The sequence below is a fragment of the Anas platyrhynchos genome, chromosome 12 (genome assembly GCF_047663525.1).
Source record: "Anas platyrhynchos isolate ZD024472 breed Pekin duck chromosome 12, IASCAAS_PekinDuck_T2T, whole genome shotgun sequence".
NCBI classification, from domain to species: domain Eukaryota; kingdom Metazoa; phylum Chordata; class Aves; order Anseriformes; family Anatidae; genus Anas; species Anas platyrhynchos.
This window is the reverse complement of record NC_092598.1, coordinates 11,929,840-11,953,285: the sequence shown is the minus strand read 5'-3', so window position 1 is coordinate 11,953,285 and position 23,446 is coordinate 11,929,840. Positions and strand designations below refer to the sequence as shown.

At 47.3% G+C, this 23,446-nt stretch overlaps 1 protein-coding gene across 3 annotated transcripts in view; it reads right to left on the bottom strand.

Annotated features, from left to right (window-relative positions):
* The window catches only part of PSKH1 (protein serine kinase H1), a 31,967-nt gene that overhangs the window by 7,456 nt on the left and 1,065 nt on the right, over positions 1 to 23,446 (bottom strand). For 2 of the 3 annotated variants that reach the window (XM_038185545.2, XM_038185546.2), the window contains exon 3: positions 21,683 to 22,714. In XM_038185545.2, the coding sequence (XP_038041473.1) occupies positions 21,683 to 22,627 (945 nt within the window). In that variant the 5' untranslated portion in view covers positions 22,628 to 22,714. Of the gene's footprint in view, positions 1 to 10,620; positions 12,507 to 21,682; positions 22,715 to 23,446 lie in introns of those variants that run through there. The other variant, XM_038185547.2, reaches the window with a different exon arrangement.

Below are 23,446 nucleotides of genomic sequence, written 5' to 3'. Positions count from 1 at the left end.
ACATACCAGGCTGCTTTACAGATCCACATACGTTTTAAAGAGCACAGCCTTCATTCTGCTGCTAACAATAGAACCAAAAAGCCAAACCTGCCTCTGACGTGCGGAGGCATAAACCACGCAGCAAGCCCATACCTCTCCTGCCAGACTTTTGGATTAGAAGCTTCCTCTGCTAAATAAACAGCCAAGGGAATCAACTCACGGGTTATCTTGCATTGTAAATCTTTACAAAAAAATCTTTAAAGGTGATCCAGGGTTGTGCTGGATGTAAACTGGTGAGTCAGAGTCAACATACAACATACCACCTGCCTTCCGAACTCCAGATCTCCACTGCAGACCCGAGGAACCTCCCAGCCTGCTTGGGTTCCTTCTGCCATGGACCGGTGGAGTTCCTTGAAACCCAGCAGGAAGAGGTTTTGCCTCCACTTTTCCCAGGTTTGCCTTCAAAAACCATTTTAAGAACCGTTTTCTGCATTTTTAAACTCACTTAAGCTATGAGTTATTCCTACAGTTAAAATCAGAGATTTATCATTACGTGCGTGCGACCCACTGACCTCCCATCACTTCTCGCTTTTCTTCTTCCCAGCAGATGCAGCTCCCACAGCTCTGTTCTCCTCTGGGCTGGTTTTCCATTCTCCAAACAACGCAGCATGCTAAAAAGTGATCTAAGCTAACACATCTAGACACTTTACCCACTTAAACCTAAAGTGGTATTAAATGCTGTTGATGGTTCTACTTTGTTTGCAATGGTGATTTTTACCTCCACTTTTTTTTTTTTCCATTCTTTAGTACCATCTTTCATTACTGTTAGCAGCAATTAGATATCTTGAAACAGCTTTTTTGTCCCACTCAAATGGAGAAAACAAATTCAGGATTCGCATGACTCCAGCCTTATTGTTTTTCCTGGGGAATTTCTTCACATCTACCTAAAATCTTTTACCTTTCTGAATATCGTTTATGCCATAGAGATACAATCATTTCAGCATCTCCATCTTTTACTTAAGCACATAAAGATTTAAGAGATGCACTCAAGTGAAAAAATACTTGAGGACTGACACACAAAGATACTTTTCTCCAAAACATATCTTCAGAACATCCAGGAAAGCGTTATTTCCTGCTGTAGATGTTAGCAACTGCACAGATCTGGAAGCTGCAGCAGCCTGAGAGTTATTTTGCTGCTCAGATGCATTCAGCTGTCAGCAATCCAGTGGCTGCCCAACACAGAGCAGGAGATTCTGGTCAGGGAAACGAGCCTCTAGCCCCCGGGAACGATACTCCAATCATTTCAAGTCACATTAAAAGGTGGCAAACTTGGTAATTTAGAATTTGAAGCACTCCATAAAGAGCTTATCAGCCTGACTCAAGACCCAGACGCTGCGAATGCAATAACCAGCCTTTGCATTGCACCAGTCCAGTTAAATGAAGCCTAAAGAAGAATAAAGTCCAAGCAGAAGCAAATTGGATTTCTCATTATTCCAATTATTCTAGTTTCGCCACAAATGTTGAATATGGAGTACTTGCAATTAGATTTTTCTTCTGGTCAGCAAACACAAATCAGTTTATTGATCTGTTTATGCAACTGGAGGTTTCATTTGCTGCACCGTGCACGTCCTCGCTTTTATTTCACTGAAGCCTTTTGTTTAAAAATAGGTAAGACTACATTCTACTGAAGCACTAAGTAGAATGAATTTAGCAATTTCCAGCCCCAGACCCTGGGGAAAATGTACCCACTTTCCAGAAACCTTGCACCAGCTGGCAAAACATCAGTTCTAACTTAGCAAAACCGCAGGAATCTGGCCAATTAATACCGAAAGGCAACAGCAGACGTCTGCGTAAAAGCTGAGGAAGGTTGAGAGTTTGGGGAACACAAAGGACATGGGTGCAGTGCATGAAGTGCACTTCCGAGGCAGAAGTGAAGTGACAGAGCAGATTCCCACTCTGCTCCTCGCCAGCAGCAGTCTCTGGCAGGTGAGCAGCTCTTCAAGCAACTGCACTGTCTGGATGACCCAGTGCAGCAGCCATCCCACAGCCCTCACTTCTCATGAGACAGACCCTGGATGCAGATTACACCGTGGTTTAACACCAGAAGCCACTGGCCCTTACGTCAGAGGACCAACTGTAGTCACCCTCTGCTCCCTTCTACCTTTTGTGCCAGGTTTTCCTATTCAACAACCAAGCCCGAGAGGTACGAAGCCTCTCAGGGAAGGAAGGAAGACACACTGTAAGCATGCTTACGGACACCCCATATCTAAGAGCTAGAGTTATTGGTAAAATTCCCCTCTGCTCGGAGCGCCTGCCCCCTTGCACCCCTCCAGTACTGAGTGCCACAGGATGACATCGGTTCCCTCTAAAATATGCCTGCATTTCAAAGCCCTGTTGCACTTTCTCTGCCTGCTGGAGCAGTGAATGAAGCCTGAGATGGCAGCCAGGCAGGCTTCAGACAGACATTTCTTACAGGTGACCTGCTCAAGCCCGACAGCGCTCTCCTCGCTAATGGCAACTCCTCTTTGGCAGCCCGAGAGCTCTCCTCAGCTCCGCGGGTGCAGCACTCGGCACACAAACCCCTAGGCCTGCACTCAAGCTCCTTGACATTTTCCCTAGAGACACAAAAGGAGCAGAGGGATCTTCTGGGTAGTCTTGAGCCGATTAGTTGGGCCCTAAGGAAGCCCAAGGAAGGGCTGGGGGTCGGGTGCCGAGGCAGCACACGGCCTGCAAGCCGCAGCAACTTGTGTGAGGCCTGGTTTGGAAATCCTCTGCACTAAGGGCCCGTGCCAAGGGAAAGCCCTCAGCAAAGCAGCAGAAAGGGAAGAGAAAGCCAACTCAAGTAGAGTAATTAATAAGCACATACTGTAAGAGTGGTTGACGTGCAGATACAGCCCCCAAATCAGGAGCTGACAGCGTGCTGTACCACCAGATGCTTCTACTTCTCATTCCCGTCTTGTTGCTGCACCCTCCATCATGCCAGCAGAGATGTTTAGAGATATTTGTGCAGCCAAAGCGAGCCAAATCAAGGAGCTTTGACACATTTTTTTGCTGGGGTTTCAGCCACCATTCCTTGATACAACTCAGCAGGTGGCTGCAGAGGCAGCTACATCAGCCCGAGTGAACGGCACAGAGTCCCGAATCAGCAGCACTTCAGACACTCACGAAGTCACTGCCAGTCTCTTACAGCTTTAACGACACTCGTGAAGGCACCACCACAGTCTCACAGCTTTAACGACAGTAGAAACCCCTGCTGTGGAGAGCTGCAGCTTCTACCCCTCGGGGATGACAGCCGCTGCTCCCAGCCCGCACCAACATTTACTACAAAAATATCCAAACTTGGGTGCTGCGTAAAACAGGGGGCACAGCTCCGATCTGCAGCTTCAGCCCGGCCAGATAACAAAGCCGGGGGAAAGCAGCCTCATTCACAGTGCCTTAAAGAGCTCTCAAGTGTGCTGTGTTTCATTCAATTCATGCTCTGCGCCTGGATGAGGAGGAGGAGGAGAAGCAAGAGATCCTCGCACGAGTGTCACTCAGGCGAGGTGTACGCACGTAGTGCCGGGCCCTCCGTGATTAAATCCCCTCGACACCCCTGCTTGTTATTCACATCCACACAAAAGCTATTGAAGCGCAGCCCGTGCTGGCACCGCAGAACAAGCACGCTTTGTCCTGGGGTTCCAGCAGCCAGCCCACCTCTTCCTCTTCCACATAAAGGGAGCGCGAACCCAGCGTGCACCACACAGCGCTGCTGGCGCACCTGAAATCAGACACTGACCTGCATTACCAACACAAGTCTTCTCCAGGAGGGGGTGGAAGCCACGGCAGTGCAGGCAGGGCAGTGCCCACGCCAGCAGAGCCCAACTCGGGCTGGCTCCAGGCACCGGAGCAGCCCCTGCATTTGGTCTGCCTGTGAGGGAGAGCACGCTGCTGCCGAGCATCCCCCTGCACCAGGAGCAAGCTAACACAAAGACTGCTTTATGCTGGCTTTTTATTTATTTTTAGCTTAAGGGATGTGGCAAATATGCTTCTGATACATTTTTTTTTTAAATCAGAATTAAGATGTCTCTGGATTTCAGCCGTGCATCGTCCCCAGACACACCAGCAGCCCTGCGAGGAGAGGCCGTGCGGATGCAACGCTTCAGCACGTTGCAGAGACAAGCCCCAGGCAGGCAGAAATGTTGACTCCTAAGGAGTTTGTTCAGGTGGATAGCTGCCTGCAGGCTACAAAAGGCTCATCCTGATGAAGACCCAGTGTGGGTGCTGGGACTTTCCAGCCTGTGGATCACACACGGCCACAGCACCGCTGGGAACCCTGCCAGCATCCCTACGGGTGCTCTCAGTCCGTGGTTGCAGTCCCCTTGCCAATATTTGGCCATTCAAAACCATTAACAGGAAGGTAAAGTACAAGCACAGATCACCCCAGGTATCAGGCACACAAACACAGCAGCTTCACTCTCAAAAGCGACCCAATCTAACACACATGGTGCTGAAGGCCGGGCCCAACCATCACCTTCTAGCATTTTTCAGAGTTGCTACATCTTAAAATTCAGAGGTCTCTGCTGGTGGACAAGTGGCAAGCTATTTGATTTTAAAAGTAAATAAAGGTGCCCGTGTATTCTTTGTGCTACACCTTTCATACAGTTGTGTTTTTGCAGCAGAAAACTAATTTTCTGTATTGCAAGGTAGTTGTGTAGCCACAACAAGGAGAGATGCTAAGTAGGTAAGTGGATGGTAGAAGGCCTCACTGCTCCAAAATAAGGTGGAAGCTTGGGAAAAACAGGATGAGCAGTGTGAGAGCAGTAAAACAAAGATCACAGGTTCTTAAGACATAAAAAAAAAAGGGGGGGAAAAAAGGGAAAAAGGAGAAATTAAAGGGTTGAAAAAAAAATTGTACATACGTAATACAGTGGAGAGTTGAGTAGTTTGTGAACCTGTAGTACTCAGCCAAAGAGGAAACGGGAGGTGATCAGGTGTCGGTAATAGGGACTAAAAGGTTATGATTTGCTTATTATAATGTGCTCCTAATTGGCATGATGCCTGCCACTGCAATTTGTGAATAAAATAGCTTCACAGGAGACACAGCTGCCTTGTGTGATTTAGGAGGTACCTGCACACCTGTAGGAACTGGAAGCATCAACTCTGAAGGAGCAGGCTGGGGATATCAGCCCTGAGGTGTCCTGTGCTGAACAAAAGGTTTCCTACAAGAAGATGTGATGCGTTAATGTATGGCCAGGACAATATCCCAAGCATTCTGCATTAATTTGTTGATGTGGGGAAGAGGAATAAAGGAAGGATGAAAGAGGAAAAAACAACGACCCTTTAATAATCCACAGCATTATAAGTATGTGCGGCCATCTGGTGCTGTGAACTTCCATAACCCAGCTTTTCACATGGAAACAGCCAGCCCATTTCCCCCGTACCAGCCCCGAGTGCGCAGCCACAATCACGCAGAATTACAGCGGCTACAAAAACAATAAGCACAAAGCTCTTCCCTGCAGCCAGGGACGGCTCCAACTGTACCACGGCTGCTTTGCCTAGGAGATCTCTGGTGTTATGATGGGTTGATGCCACGTTTTAGGCAGCATCACTTCACATCCAGCTCTGAAGGCCAGGAGGCAGCTGAACATGGAGGATTCTTTAACCACCACGGTGGCTGAGGAGTTTTGCATGGAGAAAGGTCAGGGTCAAGGGAGCTGGGCTCGGAAGGTGGAAGGACTGAATCCCCAAGCAATCAATAACCCTGTGTCCGATCACAGGCCAGGAGGAAGATGAAAACACAGCAGTCCCTCCTGGGTATCTTGCTGTTTGAGACCTTCAGCAAAGCAGACGCCGATGACATGGGTGCACTACAAACCAGCACGACCTAAGGTCAGGGCAGAGGCAGGCACAAGGGCAGAACTGCAGCAGCGTCCCTCTGGATTAAACTCTAGGATTGGCTCAGGAAAAGACTCATAAAATCCATTAAGTGTCCAGACCCCTCGGAACCAAGGTTTCCGTGACTCCAGGGCATCTGTGCCCCGTACACATCTCCCTGTCCCATCCGCACCTTCCACAGATGCACCACACAGCCCAGGCTCCATCCCACACGTTTAACAGGGTCAAGCGTGCCACAAGAAGTCCAGAAAAAAAAAAACACACATGCTAATCAATTCTGTGGATAAATTTAGACTGAAATTTAACTGCTTTTCCTGCAGCAAGAAGTTTCTGTCCCCTTCTGAGCCTGTCTCAGGAAGGAGCAGATGCATCACTGCTGCCTAATTCCTTGTTCAAGACAGCTTCAGCAATCCTCCTGGTAATTTTTTATTTATTTAAGATGAGATGACAGTAAAGTGTTTTAAAATGCCTACCGTGAACCTTTCTAAATACAGTTTAAGGCTCTTGTTTACCATAATCTGGAAAAGAGATTATTCCTTTTCCTCTCTGAGGCACCCTGTGCATGTTTGCAAACCGCTATCGCATCACCGTCTCTAGGCCAAACAGCCAGCAACTTCCCAGTTTTCCAGAGACTGTGGTTTTCTGATGCCCAATTGTTTTTGTTCATCTTTTGTAAAGTCCCTCCCCTTGGCCTGAGGCTTTTTGCTTTGAAGCACGCTGCCCTGAGGTGTCAGAGCTTCAGCCTGGCATGCAGCAGGGCCACACCACACACAGTCTTTTCCCACCAGTTTCACACTGCTCTCACCTTAACAGCTTGCAATCTGTTCTCACATCCTTTTTGGAGAAGTCTACACCTCCGATCTTCTGTCTTCCTCTTATTTCGGGGCACTAGCTTGCTCTTATTTTTAAGAAATTCACATCTGCTATTGCCCTCTGGAATTGAGTGCACTCTGCAGCCCCTCCAATGCAATGGCCAGCTGCAAATACAAGGCACACACCCGCTCCTCCTCAGCTGGGAAGAAGCCCCACACACCATGGGACCTTAGGCAATGTCCTAGAGGACTGCACTCCCTACATATCCCACTTTAAATAGCGATGGCTCATCAGCATCAATGCGTTTCCAAACAGTGTTTTTTGTTTTTGTTTTACAGATTATTGAACAATTTCACCAAACAACTAAAAAAATCCGAATGCCAGATCCATCCTTGCCAAGTCCCTGTGCTGAACGATGGATGAATGGGAATTTCTACCACTTTGGGACGATGAATGTTCCATGAAGTTTTACGTTCTCATCCAAGAGCCAAGCTCGTTTCTTAGTTTTTCAAAAGCAGCCTCTCAAGCAAAAAAAACAGCACTGAGTTGTGAGGCATTGGATGGGCTGCCCAGGGAAGTGGTGGAGTCACCACCCCTGGAGGTCTTTAAAAGACGTTTAGATGTAGAGCTCAGTGATGTGGGTTAGAGGAGGACTGGTCAGTGTTAGGTCAGAGGTTGGACTGGGTGATCTTGGAGGTCTCTTCCAACCTAGACAATTCTGTGAAGAACTCCAAGAGCTCATAGAATTAAAAGCAAATGAAGAAGATGGAGAAAAAACAGAAAGAACAGAAAGCGGTAAAACTAATTCCAGACCTATCATCATGATTTAACCGTGTACGAATGCTTCTGAGTCTTCAGTGAGAAGCCTTCTGTGTGTCCGAGCTACATACCACTGACTCCAAGTGATCAGACTACAAGAATCCCTACAAAATTATCCTTCAGACAGAGCGGGATCACTGGTGGGAAGCACACAAAGCCCTGCCTTCTCAGACAGCTCAGTTCCACCTTTGCTTACCCAGGAAATCGAACTCTCCAGTTAATTACTGTGAGCTCCTGCAATGCTGGGTGCGTTCGGTGCTGATGGCAGCTGACGAGCTGCGGACACGCGGCCAGGATCCGCCAGCACCGCGGGGACAGCGGGCATCTCCGAGCGCCCTACCTCTGAGGCTGGTCTGCGAGGCTCCCGTCTCACCAATCAACGCTAATCTGGTGCATTAGCAAAAGCTCAGTGTTCAGGAAAATCCATAAAAGCATCCACTTAAGTAACAAATGAACTGGAAAACATGCCCGGCATTGCTATCTCTGCGCTCCCGGGGCAGCAGGAGGGCAAATCAGCGGGCTGGTGAGAGTGGAGAAGAGACTGGAGCAAGCCTTGAAGCTCATGCTCCAAACCACCCAAGTTTTTTGTTTTTTGTTTTTTTTCCCCCCAGACATGCTGCTGTTGGCCTGAGCCACCCTCTCCAGCTCAAAACAACTCAGTTCCCTGGTGTCTACCAGCCTGAAAGCTTCAGTTGCAATCTTGTCAGATTATGTAATCCCTGAAATCCCGTAAAGAGGCTGCCAAGAAAAAACAAGAAACTCCAACTTGGTACCAACATGCGCTCCCCAAAACAGTTTTAGCAGCTGAAGAAGATCTCTGCAGATCTCTTTGACCTGCCTGAAGTCAAAGTCTTGAATTCTACCCATGCCGCCAAGCCCTCCTTTGTCTCACCCTGAGTAGGGCTCGCGGCTCCTGCTGCAGAAGTCCCACCTGGTCACGGCAAGTTTGAGACACCTTTCGGCATCAGATGGCTCCAAATATATCAGGAGCAACTGGTCTCTCTAAGGTAGGGTCAGCTGCAGGCCACAGAGTGATTTGCAGCAAGTTGTGTGCTGACAGCCCTTCTTTGCAGCCCTGTTTTGATTAAAATTAGCCTTTAACCAGCAGGGACGGCAGCTGGAGCTTCTGCCAAACCCCAGCCCTTCGAAGCCTCAGACTCTACCCCACTGGAGGAGGCAGCAGCAGGCAGCCCGGTGCTGTCAGTCCCCACGGGGTAAGGAGCTTCTCACCGATGCAGCTCTTTCCCCTGCGGGATTAACGTTGGCTCTCGCTCGCTGAATTTTGGTCCTGAGCAAACAGCCATGCAGCAGCACGTCTCGTCACTTAAGATGCATCTCTATGAAGGTTTTGGAGAAATGACACATCTGAGCCACAGTAAGAAAGCAAAGGAATGAAATCAAAGGAAAAAAGACCCAGTGACAAAAGGAACTGCCCAGTCTAGTCTCAGGGAAAGGAGTCACACAAGACCACTGGCAGCACTTGACAGTTTAAATCCTTTCTGTTAATAGTTTATATTCCACAGAGGCAGCTTAATATTCTTTTTCTACCCTACCAATGTCCCTTTATCCCTACATCCTTAATTCCCCAGAAATACTATACTGCCATTAACAGGATTTGACAGTGCCCAGAAATGCAGAAATAAAACCACACTGAACTGCTGCAGCTAACGGCAAGCCCAGCCAACTCACCTGCCTCTGATGCAGAAAATTCACCAGTCTGATGCCACACACAGCTATGAGATATGAAATTTTAATGGGGTGTCACAGACCAGCTGTATGGAAATGCAGGATGGAGCACTCCCCTCCTTGCTTCCCCTGCCTTTTTTGAGTTCTCTTTAAGGAGAAGAGTTGCAACATATGCTGAAGTACATAGTAAAAAGGCAATTTTTTTTTTTTTTTTAATGAATTTCCCTGTGACACACCAATTCCATCAGAGGAGACAAACTTCAAAACCTCAACAAGCATCCAAAGTGAAGGGAAATTGATTTATTTTTTTAATGCATACATTGGTTGTAAGCCTGCACAACGCCCTTTTAGTGTAGGCGTTTCTTTACCTGCAAATAAAGCATTTTCCAATACAGCGTGCTTAAGTTGTGCAGGAATATGGTCACTGATGTACGCTGGGCAGGAAGCTGGAGGATTTTCCAGGTTTTAATTGAGCTGGTAACATTTTGGAGAGCCTAAGATATCTGCTCCTGCGGTTGAAGAGATCTGGACAAACACTTCAGATATGTAAGGAGCAACACAAATGCACCTGTACTCCCACCCACCCAGCAGGTGCATTAGAAGAAAAGAAAGAGCAGAAGCTACAAGAAGTACATTTGTGTGGCTGGCCTTGGTGTTTTGTGCCAGGCTAGGAGAGGCACACTTTCATCCTGTTCAAGTGTTTCAGCTCTTCAAAGCAGAGCATAGTGCCCTTTTCAACAGAGCCATCCGACTGCATCTCGCCACCACTCCTGTCGCTCTACTTAAAAATCACCATGGTCTCACGGCTATATGAAATGCAAAAGCACATTCCTCTGTAAATTGATATTTTCTTCTTTTTTTCCAAGCAAAAGACTTATAAAAGAGACTTATAAAAAACAAATCTTCCTTACAAGGGAAAAAATCCATAGTTTTTAGAAAAACGCATGCATTTCTGCAGGACTATTGTCGAGCACTTTCACTGTCTGACGGGGCTCCTGGGAGATGAGATACTGCAGCTGATACAAGAAAAAAGCTTTTTAACCCCTGAGGAAGCTAAAACATGGCCCGAGAGACTTGTATGATCATGCAAATTAGTACTACAAGCGTGCCCTGTGCCTGTTTTCCTTGTTATGCTACATTTCAACAGCTTGGGAACAACACTCCATTTCCAGGGAGAGGAGTGAAAAACTGGCCACCCTGCTGGTTTAAAAATATCCCCTCTTCTGGCAGGAATAGCAGAGGACAGTAAACGACAACTGTTCCTTGCACGAGCTTCTCATGGGTTTAAAGACTGGCTGGCATAGCTGGGGAGGGCGATCCCTCAGTCGCTGCCACCAGCTGGGGTCCCCATGAGCCACCCCACTGCACCCCCAAATGTCCCAGGCACTGAGCCAAGGGAGAACCCGCAGAGGGGTGAATTGGCTTTGCAACGAGCTCCTCGTAGAGGGAAGGGCAGCACAGGATAACGTGCAAAGGTAAGCCTGCAATAAATGGGAGCCTGACTGGGTTTCCTGGCCTCTTGGAGAGGCATGACAGAGTGCCAGTAGGAACAACAGAGGGCAGTGGTGCTTCTCTGTTCCTGGAAATTTAAAGTTTACCTTGAATGTCCAAGCTCGGTGAAGCCAGGCTGTCCTACTGCTCCTCTTGGGCAGGACAAAGATAAGGAAGATTATCAGTAGGGGGAGTTCTCCCCTGTTAGGCAGCTGGTACCCTGTAACCCATTTACTTAGCATCGAATGCATTACACTAAGCTTTAAAATAGGAATCAAAGCTGCAGTTATGATTCACAGGAAAAAAAACGGAGAAATCTGTAGGGCAAACAAAGCATAAAATAGAAAATAAAGCTGAGGTTGTGAAACTTTTTTTTAACCTTACTATTTCTAAAGCAGTTTTACATTTTATTATCAAAAAGGCTGAATTCCTTTTTAATTGCACAGGTGCATGTAAGTAACTCAGATCTAAGTGACCAGAAGTGCAAAAATGCACGTGCAGTTCCAGGCCTGGTAGCCAGACAGAGGTCACACATTCTGCAAATTCTGCATTAATGCAAAATTTACCATTCTTTAAATAGCCACACCCCGGATTTAAGGATGTTTATCCTGTCCTGGCTGAACTCTCGCACAAGGCAACAAAGATTGTGGAGAGATGTTTTCCATGATATACAACTATAATTTTATCTTCTCCCACAGGAAATTAGTTTCTGCATTAAAATACAAGTATGCAAAATAAAGGGTTTTGTTGTTTTGTTGTTTTTTGTTTTTGTTTTTGTTTTTGTTATGGATCTCTGCCACTAAGGCTTTCTGCCAGTTTGTCACTTGTTAGAAAAATCCAGCCATCGTCCCCATAAAACAAATACCGGTCTGTTCCTTTGGAGAGGGACAGGTGATAACTGCAACCAGCTCTAGACTGTGCCAGAAAAAGCCTGTGTTCAAGCTCTACCCCCATGCTCTCAGAAAGCTCAATAAATGCAGGACACAAATCTTAAAAGTTGACAAGACTGTTAGCTGACTCCTCCATCCTGTGCCGCTAGGGATTTGGGGGTTTACAAGCCCTCCACCATCTTTTAACCAGCCTCCACAGCGCAGTCAGTTACAAGAATACTTTGGAAGTACTCCACAGATTTCCCAACACACTTGGTGTTGCATCGAAGTCATCAGCTGCGCTGAAATGGCTTTTTGTTCTTACCTTGCTGTCCGTCAGGTGGAGGCTAACAGCACAGGCTCTGTTTGCTAATGCACTGCCAGCGCTCTTCACGCTCGCTGTTTCTGATGTCAGCTGCAGACACGGGAAACTATTCTGGGAGAGAGCACTTCTTGCCTTCACTTAGGTGAACCGAGTTAGTTATTACAGGGACACCACACTCTTCCACTCATCTTTTGCTAAGGTAACGTGGGCATCGTGCAATTCCCTGCATTCTTCCATCCATAGCAACACCTGCAGAGTTTACTCAGTGCCTGCATTTAACTGGGCACTTCTGACTCCATCAAGGGCAGACGATCATTCAGATGCTGAATGCTCTTGAACAGAAAAATGAAATGCTACACACATAAAAATTCTGCACAATAAATCTAGCATTTGGTTCTGCTCCTAAGATATTTGTGCTGCATATCTTGGTACCATTAAATTTTTTTCTATGTGCCTCTGTTGCTTTTGTGCAGGATTTGGAGGAGCTGCTGACATACAGGAGGGCAGAATGACCTCAGATGGCTGGAAAAGCAGGCTGGGATCTGGCTGCATCTGCAGTTCCAGAGGATGACAGCACACCAGGGATCTCGGATGCTCAGTGAAAGGGCAAGCAGTGACTGCCAAGCTGCAAGCAGGTAAATTCTGACTGGCTGCAAGGAAAAGCATGTTTCACACAAAACTGGGACAGGAAACTTTTGCAGTGACATCACTGCAACATAGAAATCCTGTAAGTACACAATGATTTTATGTGCATTTTAGTTACTTTACTTGCCTGTGTTACAAATACCTGAAACTCATGTATATGAACAAGACTGCACCCTCATTTATTTTCCTAGGAAGCTGCCAGGCACTTCAGGGACAGACCTACAGACCACAGCCTGCCCTTTCAGCATGATGGTCCTCGCTACCATGCAAGCAGCCACAGATCAGGTGAACCTAGGGTGCAAAGGAGCCTAGCTGGAAATGAAGGTAACCCAGATAAAGAGAAGAAAAAAAAGTGAAAAAAAGTGTGTGGATACAGACAGGGAAAAGACTGAAAAACACGCAGCAGAGATCTAAATATGTGAGAACAGAGAAAGAACAGGCTTGGCAACTCAAAAGAAAGGGATGCTGCAAAGGTTCAGGCTCAAAACAAGAACCTGGCCAGAGGGTCTGCTGGGTAGGTAGACAGAAAAGGCTGGTTTCAAAATGAAGAATGAGCAAGCCTTAAATACTCAGACCTACAAGAACAACCAGCTTGAAGGCAACAAGCAGCAGTACAACAGAATCACCCAAATGAGGCGGGTACTGGTGGGTTCTGTCTCCTGATGACAAATACGCTTTCATGGGTCAATCCAGAATCAATACACATCACCTCCACGAACCCACGTCACCACTACCAAGTTACGAATCTCCTGTGAAACAAAGATTTTCCCAGATTTTGCGTACTGCAACATAGCGGGAAGACGAGCACCACATTTTTCTGTAAGAGCCTGAGCTTTCTGCTCTCCAAACCATTTGTAGCCTCAGATATAACTTCCAGGTCCAGCAGCTCTCCAAGACTGCCCACCAACACACAGACCAGGCAGAGCAAGCTGGAAGCCAGGGAAGCATTTCTTACCTGCAGAGTACAGCGATTTAAACCCATGCCATCACTATGACTCACAAGCCATCAGCAGCAGATGGAGGGGGAAGACGTCAGCAGGCTGCTTTCAAGACTCTCAAAAAAGAGGTACAAATGTGAACGGGTGGCTTCCATTCATCAGGAGAGCTTAACACAGTCCAGGAGTTGAGAATTTGATCCTATGTAGCTTTAATTATTCTGAATCAAGAAAGATTCTGAAATCAGAAGAATTCAGAAGAATCTTTCTTGAATCAAGGAAAATCAAGAATAATTTCACCAGCACTCAAAACGTTGTTAAAACACGAACCAACTCAAGACACCAAGAACTCAGTCCCAGCCCCAACAACCAGGCAGACCCTGAACAAGCACCTGAGGGCATCCAGCTGCCCCTCGGTGCTTACAGAGGGCTCAGAAATACACAGAAGCCTCAAGGATGGTAAAGGAGGAGCTCACCTGCTGTCTGAGCCATTCACAGCTCCAGGGCACTAATTTGAAGGGATAACTTATTTGAATACTGATGTCCAAAGAGTCTCTCCAATGCAGAGGGGGAGGCATTTGTCACGAACAGTGGTGAGAGCAGTGAAAAAACAGCACGCTTTATCAAACAGATCGCCACCAAAGGACACTAGGGACAGTCAGAGGAAGGATGTCCCCTAAGAAACCAACTGTAACTCGGGTATTGTGACCACAAGAAGTCATGGCTACACCACCTCAGCCTTAGTGACAAGTGCAGGCTATGCTACAGCCCCTCCTCTTGTTAAAAACCATTTTGCTGGGAAAAAATCATCCTCAGTTCTGTGGTCCTTTTACCTAAAATACCATCAGCATGATGTAACTGCTGACGTACAACGATGATCAACAAAAACTGCTCAGCCTTGACTGCAGAAAGTAAAGGCAACTCTCCAAAGAGTTCACCTTTCCAGAAAACAGCCCCAAAGAGGAAAGGCACCACACACTCATGGGAGCAGAAAGAGCTGCTTAAACACGGGGCTTCGGCAGTTGCCCCCAAAATTCCTAGAGCCCTTTCACACCCAGCACTGGAAGCAGCAGGGACAGTTTTGGAAGACTGCATCTTAGAGCTGACCCAGCCTGCTTAGGGCACAGGGAAAATAAGCAAAAACCTAAACAGCAAAAATATGCAGCGAGGGAAGCTGTCAAAGAAAGGAGAAATCACAGCGAGGGCAGCAGGGGGCAAGCCAGGCAGGCAGAACGAGGAGATGGGTTTTGTGTTCCTACTTCAGATCTGAATGAGTCACCAAACAGAGAGGGGCAAGAGTCACAAGCAGCACACAATTCACACCACATTTTCCTTTATAGATGCATAATGTCAATACAGACTCATTTCTCCCAAGGAAAAAAAATAAAAAATAAAAGGAGTTCTGCAGGAGAAAGGGAAGTTGAACCAACTCTGTCATCTGCAAAACGCTTTTCATCACCAATCAGCCTGTACACACTGCCTGCTTTTTCACCCACATAAGAGGAACTACAGCACTGGGTCATAATTAAAGGGTTCAAGAACATTTCTATTTACCAGGAAATGTTTTCCCTCCGTACGTTTTACATCTCTAGCCTTACCAAAGGAGTATCATACAAGTTAAATTAGCCCGTGGGAGTTGGCGAGCCTCAGGACTGATCTGATTCTGAAGGCTGGTAGAAGCAGCACTGCCTGCAAACCAGGAGCCCAGACCCTACAAAACGCACGGTACCTGCTCTGCTCACATCAGACAGGATGACTGAGTGCCCCAGCACACCGCACAGAGCACCTCCGAGCTCAGCAGCTCTTGGGAGAGGACAAAGCTCCAGGCTGAGAGAAGGAATGACCAGCAGCTCTATTAAAACTGAAAGTTAAGAATGTAAGAGGAGAGATCAAACATTAACTACTGCAGTCTGGTGTCTCCAACCTCAGCCCTCCCTCTGCAGCTGGCTGAAGAAAACAAGCACCGTGCTGCAATTAAACACCACCTACCTCCAAACCCTCCAGCCTCAGAAACTTGCATCTTAGTGACCTCTTTATACTTGCATTTTTTTAAATGCGCATCTCTCCATTGATTTGTCTTCCACGAATTCATCCAGGTGCTCTTTGAACTCAGGCCAACTACTGAGGTCTGCAGCACCTGCACGCGGGAGGCGCACAGCCCTTGTTTTTACTGCCTGAATGAACTCTGCTCCATCAGCAACCGTGCTGCTTCATTAGCAAACTTGGCCCTGATCGCTTTTGGGCAGAAGGACACAGATCCCTCTAACTCCAGTTTTCCTTCACCATGACACACTGACCACGTGTTTCAGGTTTGTGCTTCTCCTCTTCAGGGAGTTGTTCATTAAGAGATGTTCCTGCACCAGCACCCACCAGCAGTGAACAACTGCAAAAAGCGGATCCTGTTTTATCAATAGAAAAAAACAGAGGAGGAGAAGTGACCTGCCAAGATCAGATACCAAAACCAGAACAATCAGACTCTGGCTTGGTTTCCCAATTCATCCGTAACACGTTATATTCCACTTCTTCCAGCAAATTTCCCAGGTGTGTTAAGCAACATAAAAATATCGGTATTCAATAGAAGGAAAAGCTTTGAACCAGAATCAGAATGAGCCTGTCTTAGCAGGGTAATGATGGTCTGATGTTCATTTCCACCCCCTCCAATTCAAAAGGAAACTCTGAATGGAATCCCAGCTTCATTTCTCAGACAACTTTAAACTACAGAAAGATCCCCAGAAATTGCTTTTATCCTCACAGCTTCAATTAAAATATTTCCGATTTTTTTTTTAGTGAGCTCTAATAAAACAAGGGAAAGAAAATGATGTTGTAGCAGACTACTTCAAGGCACCTAACTCTTGCTCAGAGATGCCCAGAAAAGCACGCCACGTTACAAAGGCAGCTTTTCTTCATCCTCACCCTGCCCATTACGCCGAGCAGTTCAGAAAGCACAGAAGGAGACACAGGAGATAATCAGGGCAGTGATGTCAGCGCTACCTGAATAAGCTATTATGGGAGACCTCTGCTATTGATCTGCTAACAGCCTCTTGAAACACAGCTCACGCTCCAGGAACAGGAGAGCAGTGCTAAGTAGGTCCCAGCCAGAGCAGCTCCATTAGCTGGACACGAGCTCGCTTGTTTTTCCAGAAAATGGAGCTACTTCTCAGGTCAGCATGCGCGGTGGCTTTTATTCCTCTCTCAATACAGCTTTGTCCTGGCCAGGTTTTAAGGCCAGATCTTTAAGAAATGGGACTTGGGGCCGATTCTCAGGCTCCTGCCACCGTTGCAGCGTGACTGCAGCAGCACCCTCGGGAATTCAGCTCCCTCTCCCAAGTCCTTTGCTACCGAAACTTGTCTGAGCCGCACAGCTCAGGCTGTCAGCACCCCGCACATTGCTTTGCAGCCTCTTTTGAAGCTTCCTTTTCCATTTCACATCTTCAAAGTTTGTATTACAGAAAGAAAAAAGAAAAAAAAACAACAGTTGTTTCCGTGAAACCTCTCCTTCTGAATCTATCCAAGATGCTTCTGCAACACAGCCAAGCCTTCTGCCCAGTCGTGTTCCAAATAAACCAGGACTCGCGGCTCCTGCTGTTTCCATTAATCTGACAAATGTATCAGCGGGCCCACTTCTGACATCTTCCCACTTCTTCCAGTGGGACACAAAAAAAGACCAATTTTCTGTGAACGTCAGACATTTGGAAGCATTTAAAAGCCCAGAAAATGACTAAGAAAGCTGGCAAGGTGCAGGAAAGATGCCAGGCACCTCTACATCTCTGGCTCACTTTGTTTCCACCTAGAATTTACGTGTAAATTGGGCAGCCTGGTAGTGCATCTCCTGCCAACATGCAGCTACAGTCAAACCTGTCTGCAATTCAGGGGCAGAGGCTTAATTACAGCAGTAAATTAAAGCATCCATTTTCCCTGGCGCTGGAGCAGAAAGCATCTGGGCAAACGATGCAGGCTGTTGGCTGACACGTACCTTACTCCAAAGCAGTAAAACGTCTCAAAGCTTCCCAAAACAACCATCCACATCACACACAGCCTCCACAACAGCCTCAAAAACTGTCGTTTATGGTGGGATAAGGAGTAAAATGCTTCAGGCTTGTGCACTGGCACTTTCAAGATGCACACAGCCTGGTCAGTGCTTGTTCACTGCGCTGCCTTCGCTTCTGCAACCTACACGGATCCAGTGGTCCTAGACACAAGGAAGTCAAAAACTCTCAAAAGGATTCAGCTAGAGGACATCAAATGAAGTTACCCCAAGGGACACACACACCCCCTTCAAGCACTTTTTTGGATGAAGAGCCCTACTCTGTTCACTCACTCTTTAAAGGGAATACTTTTATTTGCTCATGCTGCCCTTCCTGTAGGTCTTCCAGCTCTGCATTTTTCCCAGCAGGAGCCACACACCCCAACACTCACAGGCAGGTGCACAATGCAGATGGCACAGCAGGGACACGTGCAGTAGTAACACTAAATCCAGTATTAGTTGGCTTTTGAATACAAGAAACAAGATAATGTTTGGAAGCATTTAACCAAAATGATTTCTTCTGAAGCCCAAGCAGCACCTTCAGAGCTCACCACCATTCACGGACTATTCAGATCGCCTTTTCTCCCCACGGGACCACTTTGAGAGACCACGTGATAAACTGGATGATGTTTGTTGTGGACAAACTTACTTGGTCTTGCATCACGTCTCAGTTCTGTTTTTAACCTCAACAACCGGTATCATCAGCACAATTTATTGCAGGTCAAGACTATCCTGTCCCTTGCTTCTGTGACTCCAGCCTGATGTGGTCCCATTTACCTCAACCCTTTGAGCCCTGCCCGTCAGCCAATTGCTCACCCATCGGATGATGTTTTTGTTTAGCTGTATGCTGGGCACTTGGTCCAGTGTGGTGTAAATGCCTGAAGTAACTAGGAAAATAAAACTAACATTCACATTTTTAAGGAAAAGGTACAGCATTGAAGAGGCTTTCAGGGTAGGGCATAACTGCATTATCTGAGCGTTCCCTCGGCTCCCAACCTTAGATGCTATCGCGCTGGGGAAACTTGGTGTGCTAGCTCTAAGGTACACCACGGAGCGTGGAGTGGAGTGGAGACACCACGGCTAGGCTCTGTAATCAGGTGGGGCCTCGATTGTTCTTGTGCACAAAGCTGCACTTTTTGCCACCCTAAGCCAAAGACCTGTCATGTTTTGACAAATGCTGTACCCTAGTGTACTTTTTGCTCATTATAATATCATTATAATACCAAAACACACCTCCATCCCAAAAGCTACCCGCCTCCAAGGTGCGACCACCCCTCACTGAGCATGCGCTCTGAATTTCTCGGAGCCTATTACTTTAAACGGAAACGGGAAAACTTTACACCAATCATAACTAAGATATGCTTGACTAGAGCCACTCAAGCTCCACCTAAAAGATAGAAAATAATATAAATTGGCCCAAGAGAGAGGGGATGTTAGGGAAGATACCATCGTCAGGGGAGATACCATCCCGAGGACATACAACATCCTTAGGACCTCCTGACTCCTGGGATCAGTCGACGGGCTGAGCCTCTCTTCCCCCCCCATTGGGACGCCTTTGGGTGAGATCTGAATATTTGCTTATAAATCTCTATAGAGTCTTTGATCCTTTTAACGCGTTTATTTCTAGGCTGCGCACCTGGAACACCTGGAACACCTGGAACACCTGGAACACCTGGAACACCTGGAACACCTAGAACACCTAGAACACCTAGAACACCTAGAACACCTAGAACACCTAGAACACCTAGAACACCTAGAACACCTAGAACACCTAGAACACCTAGAACACCTAGAACACCTAGAACACCTAGAACACCTAGAACACCTAGAACACCTAGAACACCTAGAACACCTAGAACACCTAGAACACCTAGAACACCTAGAACACCTAGAACACCTAGAACACCTAGAACACCTAGAACACCTAGAACACCTAGAACACCTAGAACACCTAGAACACCTAGAACACCTAGAACACCTAGAACCCGCACCTAGAACCCGCACCTAGAACCCGCACCTAGAACCCGCACCTAGAACCCGCACCTAGAACCCGCACCTAGAACCCGCACCTAGAACCCGCACCTAGAACCCGCACCTAGAACCCGCACCTAGAACCCGCACCTAGAACCCGCACCTAGAACCCGCACCTAGAACCCGCACCTAGAACCCGCACCTAGAACCCGCACCTAGAACCCGCACCTAGAACCCGCACCTAGAACCCGCACCTAGAACCCGCACCTAGAACACCTGTAACACCTGTGTATTTCATGCATACTAGCTTGCTTTTGCAGATAGTCACTATCACCGGCAATCCAAAAGAACCTGATTATCTGTTGCTGTAATAAACCATACTTGATTGCATTGTGATAGCTCTCATTAATGCGACTAGGGTGAGGGTGGTTATCCGTGATAGTTCAGTGTTCTGAATCTAACCAGACCCCCAGACGGTTAATGCATTGTTGGTGAATGTCTGAACGGACCCCCAGGTGGTTAATACGTTTTTGGTGAATGTCTGAGCGGACCCCCAGGTGGTTATTACGTTTTTGGTGAATGTCCGAACGGACCCCCAGTTTTGGTGAATGTCCGACTGGTTCAGTACTCTGAATCCAACCGGGCCCGTAACGGTTAATCAGCTACACCCCTTTAACGCGACATCCAGTAGGATCCTATGGGAAACTGTCTCAAAAGCTTTACCGAAATCCAAAAAGATCACATCAGCTGGTTTCTCTTGATCAAAGAGATGGGTGATCTTATCATAAAAGGAAATCAAGTTAGTCAAACAGGATCTATCCCCCATGAACCCACATTGGCTGTGACCTATGACTGCTCTGTCCCCCAGCTGTGTCTCAATAACTCCCAGGATAATCTTCTCCCTAATTTTACCAAGCACTGACATGAGACTGACAGGCCTGTTGTTACCAGGTTCTTTCTTCCCTTCTTGAAAATTGGTACATTTGCCAGCTTCCAGTCAACAGGGACCTCTCCAGATTCCCAAAACCACTGAAAAATAATTGGGAGGTCCCACAATGACCTCAACCAGCTCTCTAGGCACCCTGGGATGAATCCCATGCAGACCCATGGACTTGTATGGATCCAGGTGGAGCAGCAAATCCCACACACCTTCAGGGTTGGCTGGGAGTTTATTATTCCTACCATCACAGTCCTCCAGCTCAGGAAACCCGGGGTCCCGAAGCCCATCATCAGCGTTGAAGACAGAGGCAAAGAAGGCATTAAACGTCTCTGCTTTGCCTATGTCCTTGTCTGTGAGATGACCTCTCTTGGGCTTCTCCTTACTATTATCCTGATAAACTTAGCCAAAAGTTCTGCAGAAAGGTAAAAAGAGCAAGTGAAAAACAACCCGAGTCACAGAATTTCATGCCCACAAGCACACGCACTGAGGGCTGGAGAGATTAGACAGTAACACCAAGTTACCTGTACACCACCCAGCCCCACATCAGCTGCTGACACTTGGGAAATCTCTCGGGGAGACCACACACTGCTCTCTACCTCATTAGCCAGGTGCTTAGAGGAGCCCAAACAGAGTATCAGAAACCCTGTGGGAAGACATGAACAACCAGAGACCTTTCTATGCCACAACACAAGGCCTTGGTGCTCAATATACTGAACAACATGAATAATCTCCCTGTCTCAAAGATCAGCAGTTACCCTCCTCTAGGCTACAGCAAAAATCAGATTAAAAAAGGTCCCACGAGGGAAGAAGCAAATTTTTGGACTGTTATTCCATTGAAGGCACGAGGTTCATGCCTCAGGACCTAAAGAGCACGTGTCCCTTTGTCTGCCATAGCCTCATCTTTCAGCATAGGTGTTTTTCAGGCTACACTTGGAGCTGCATCTGAAATCCAACCAGGTATGTACATGGCACATTTCAAAAACTCAGCCTGGCATGAGTTTCAATAGCATCCCAACTAGAAACCAACAAGTATTCCAGTTCTGTCAGTCCCTTCAGTTCTGTTCTGCAGGAACTGATCTCTTCTTTCTTTAGAAACACTTTTTTTTTCCTCAAGAAGCTCACTGTGCTGCAATGGGAGCACTTTTGGAAAGCAGAGAGAAAGCATAAAGGGATTTTAAAGGCCAGAATCACAAATTTTTCACGCTGCTCCCATTACCACCCTGCACAAGCCAGCCAGCTCCTGGAAATCACACAGACCCACGTGCTGCTTCTTGTTTGACTTCCCCTCACCTTAAACCCTGCCCCACTTACCTCGCCCGAGTAACTGTATTTTCCTTTCAGGATCTGCCGGTATAAGCGGGTGCGGTTGTCATCTTCAAAGGGCATGGTGCCGCTCAGGAGGATGTAGGAGATCACGCCCAGCGCCCACATGTCCACCGAGTTAGTGTAGGGCTTCCTGACCAGGATCTCCGGAGCAATGTACTCCGGGGTCCCACAGGTGGTTTTCATCAGGCAGTCATCGCCCTTCTTCCGAGCGCTTGCCAGTCCAAAGTCCGTAATCATGATTTTGGAATCCGTCCCGGGATGGTAGTAGAGCAGATTCTCGGGCTTCAAGTCCCGGTGCGTGATACCCAGCGTATGCAGGTACCTCACCCCGTCCAGCACCATCTGCAGCACGCGCGTGGCATCCCTCTCCGTGAAGGAGCCTTTGGCAATGATCCGGTCGAACAGTTCTCCCCCGGTCGCCAGCTCCATCACCATGTACACGCGGTCCTGGGTCTCAAACACCTCTATCAGCTGGATTATGTTGGTGTGCCGCACCCGCCGCAGCACGCTGAGCTCCGACTCGCACACCTCCCTCCCCTCCCGGTATTTGGTCTCGATCATCTTGATGGCGTAGGGCTGCTTGGTGGCCTTGTGCTCCACCCGTACAACGCGGCTAAAGCTTCCCCTTCCGATCAGGGCTTTAATGTCGTACTTGGCCGTCACTCTGGGGTCAAATTTGGCACGGTATTTAGCCACTTTGTTCTTGCGGGGTTCGGGCTGGTCCACGTGGGGAGGCAGGTGGGTACCGGGATACGGGTTAGCGTGACGCGGAGGCGAGGGAGAGCCAGCTTTGATGACAGCCCCACAGTCATCTTTGATGAAGTGCTTGTATATGTCATTGTGGCCTGTGTAAGGTTCTACTTTTTTAACCAGGTCTAGCTGCACATCTTTGGGGGGCTCGGGAAGAACCTTGCTTGTCCCACAGCCCATCACTGAAGGGTGTTAATTCCCTGTCAAGGCATTTTCCCAGGGCAGCATCAGCAGCAACCACATCTGCAGCAACTCCCACATCCGAACCTTACAAAAAGGACAAGAAAAAAACACAGATAAACAGGAATCAAGGCAGTCAAGTTTCAAACAAGAAAAAATGCAAGCAGTTCATGTCTCAACAGAGCCATGCTACCACGAACTAAGAGCTGGGAATTTACACCATACTTCACTACAGAGCATGCACAATGCTTTGCCACTTTCATCACAAGATAGTGCATATAAAAAAAAAAACAGTCCTGGTCAGAACAGATGTCCATGGAAATTCCACAGCTCCCCTTTTTCATTAAGCACAGTTTGCCTAAAGCTGTCTCCCAGCTGAGCACTGAATCACAGAACAGCTGAGATTGGAAGAGACCTCTGCAGGTCACCTCATCCAGCCCCAGCTGCTGAACAAAGGTCAAGGAACGAGCTGAGTGCTTTCCGTAGCTTTGTTCAATCTGATAAACTTTGTAATACACCCAATGTCCCAAATCTTTTAGTTCTGAAATTTCTCATTAGAACTCCACAAACTATCTCAGCAGCTTGTTCATTCAACAAACCCTCCTGACATTTTCTTTGTATTGTAAGTTGTACTGGTGTTTTGAATCTCTCACTACTTAGCTCTTAGGGATCAATGAAACTGCGCAGAAGGCAAGGAATACTGAGACAGAGGCAGGCTGCTTTTAAGAAGCATTTTACCAATTAATTTAGTGCACCTCTTGGAGGAGAAAGAAAAAAAAAACAAAACAGATCTTGTTTAACCAGAGCAAGCTTTTAGCT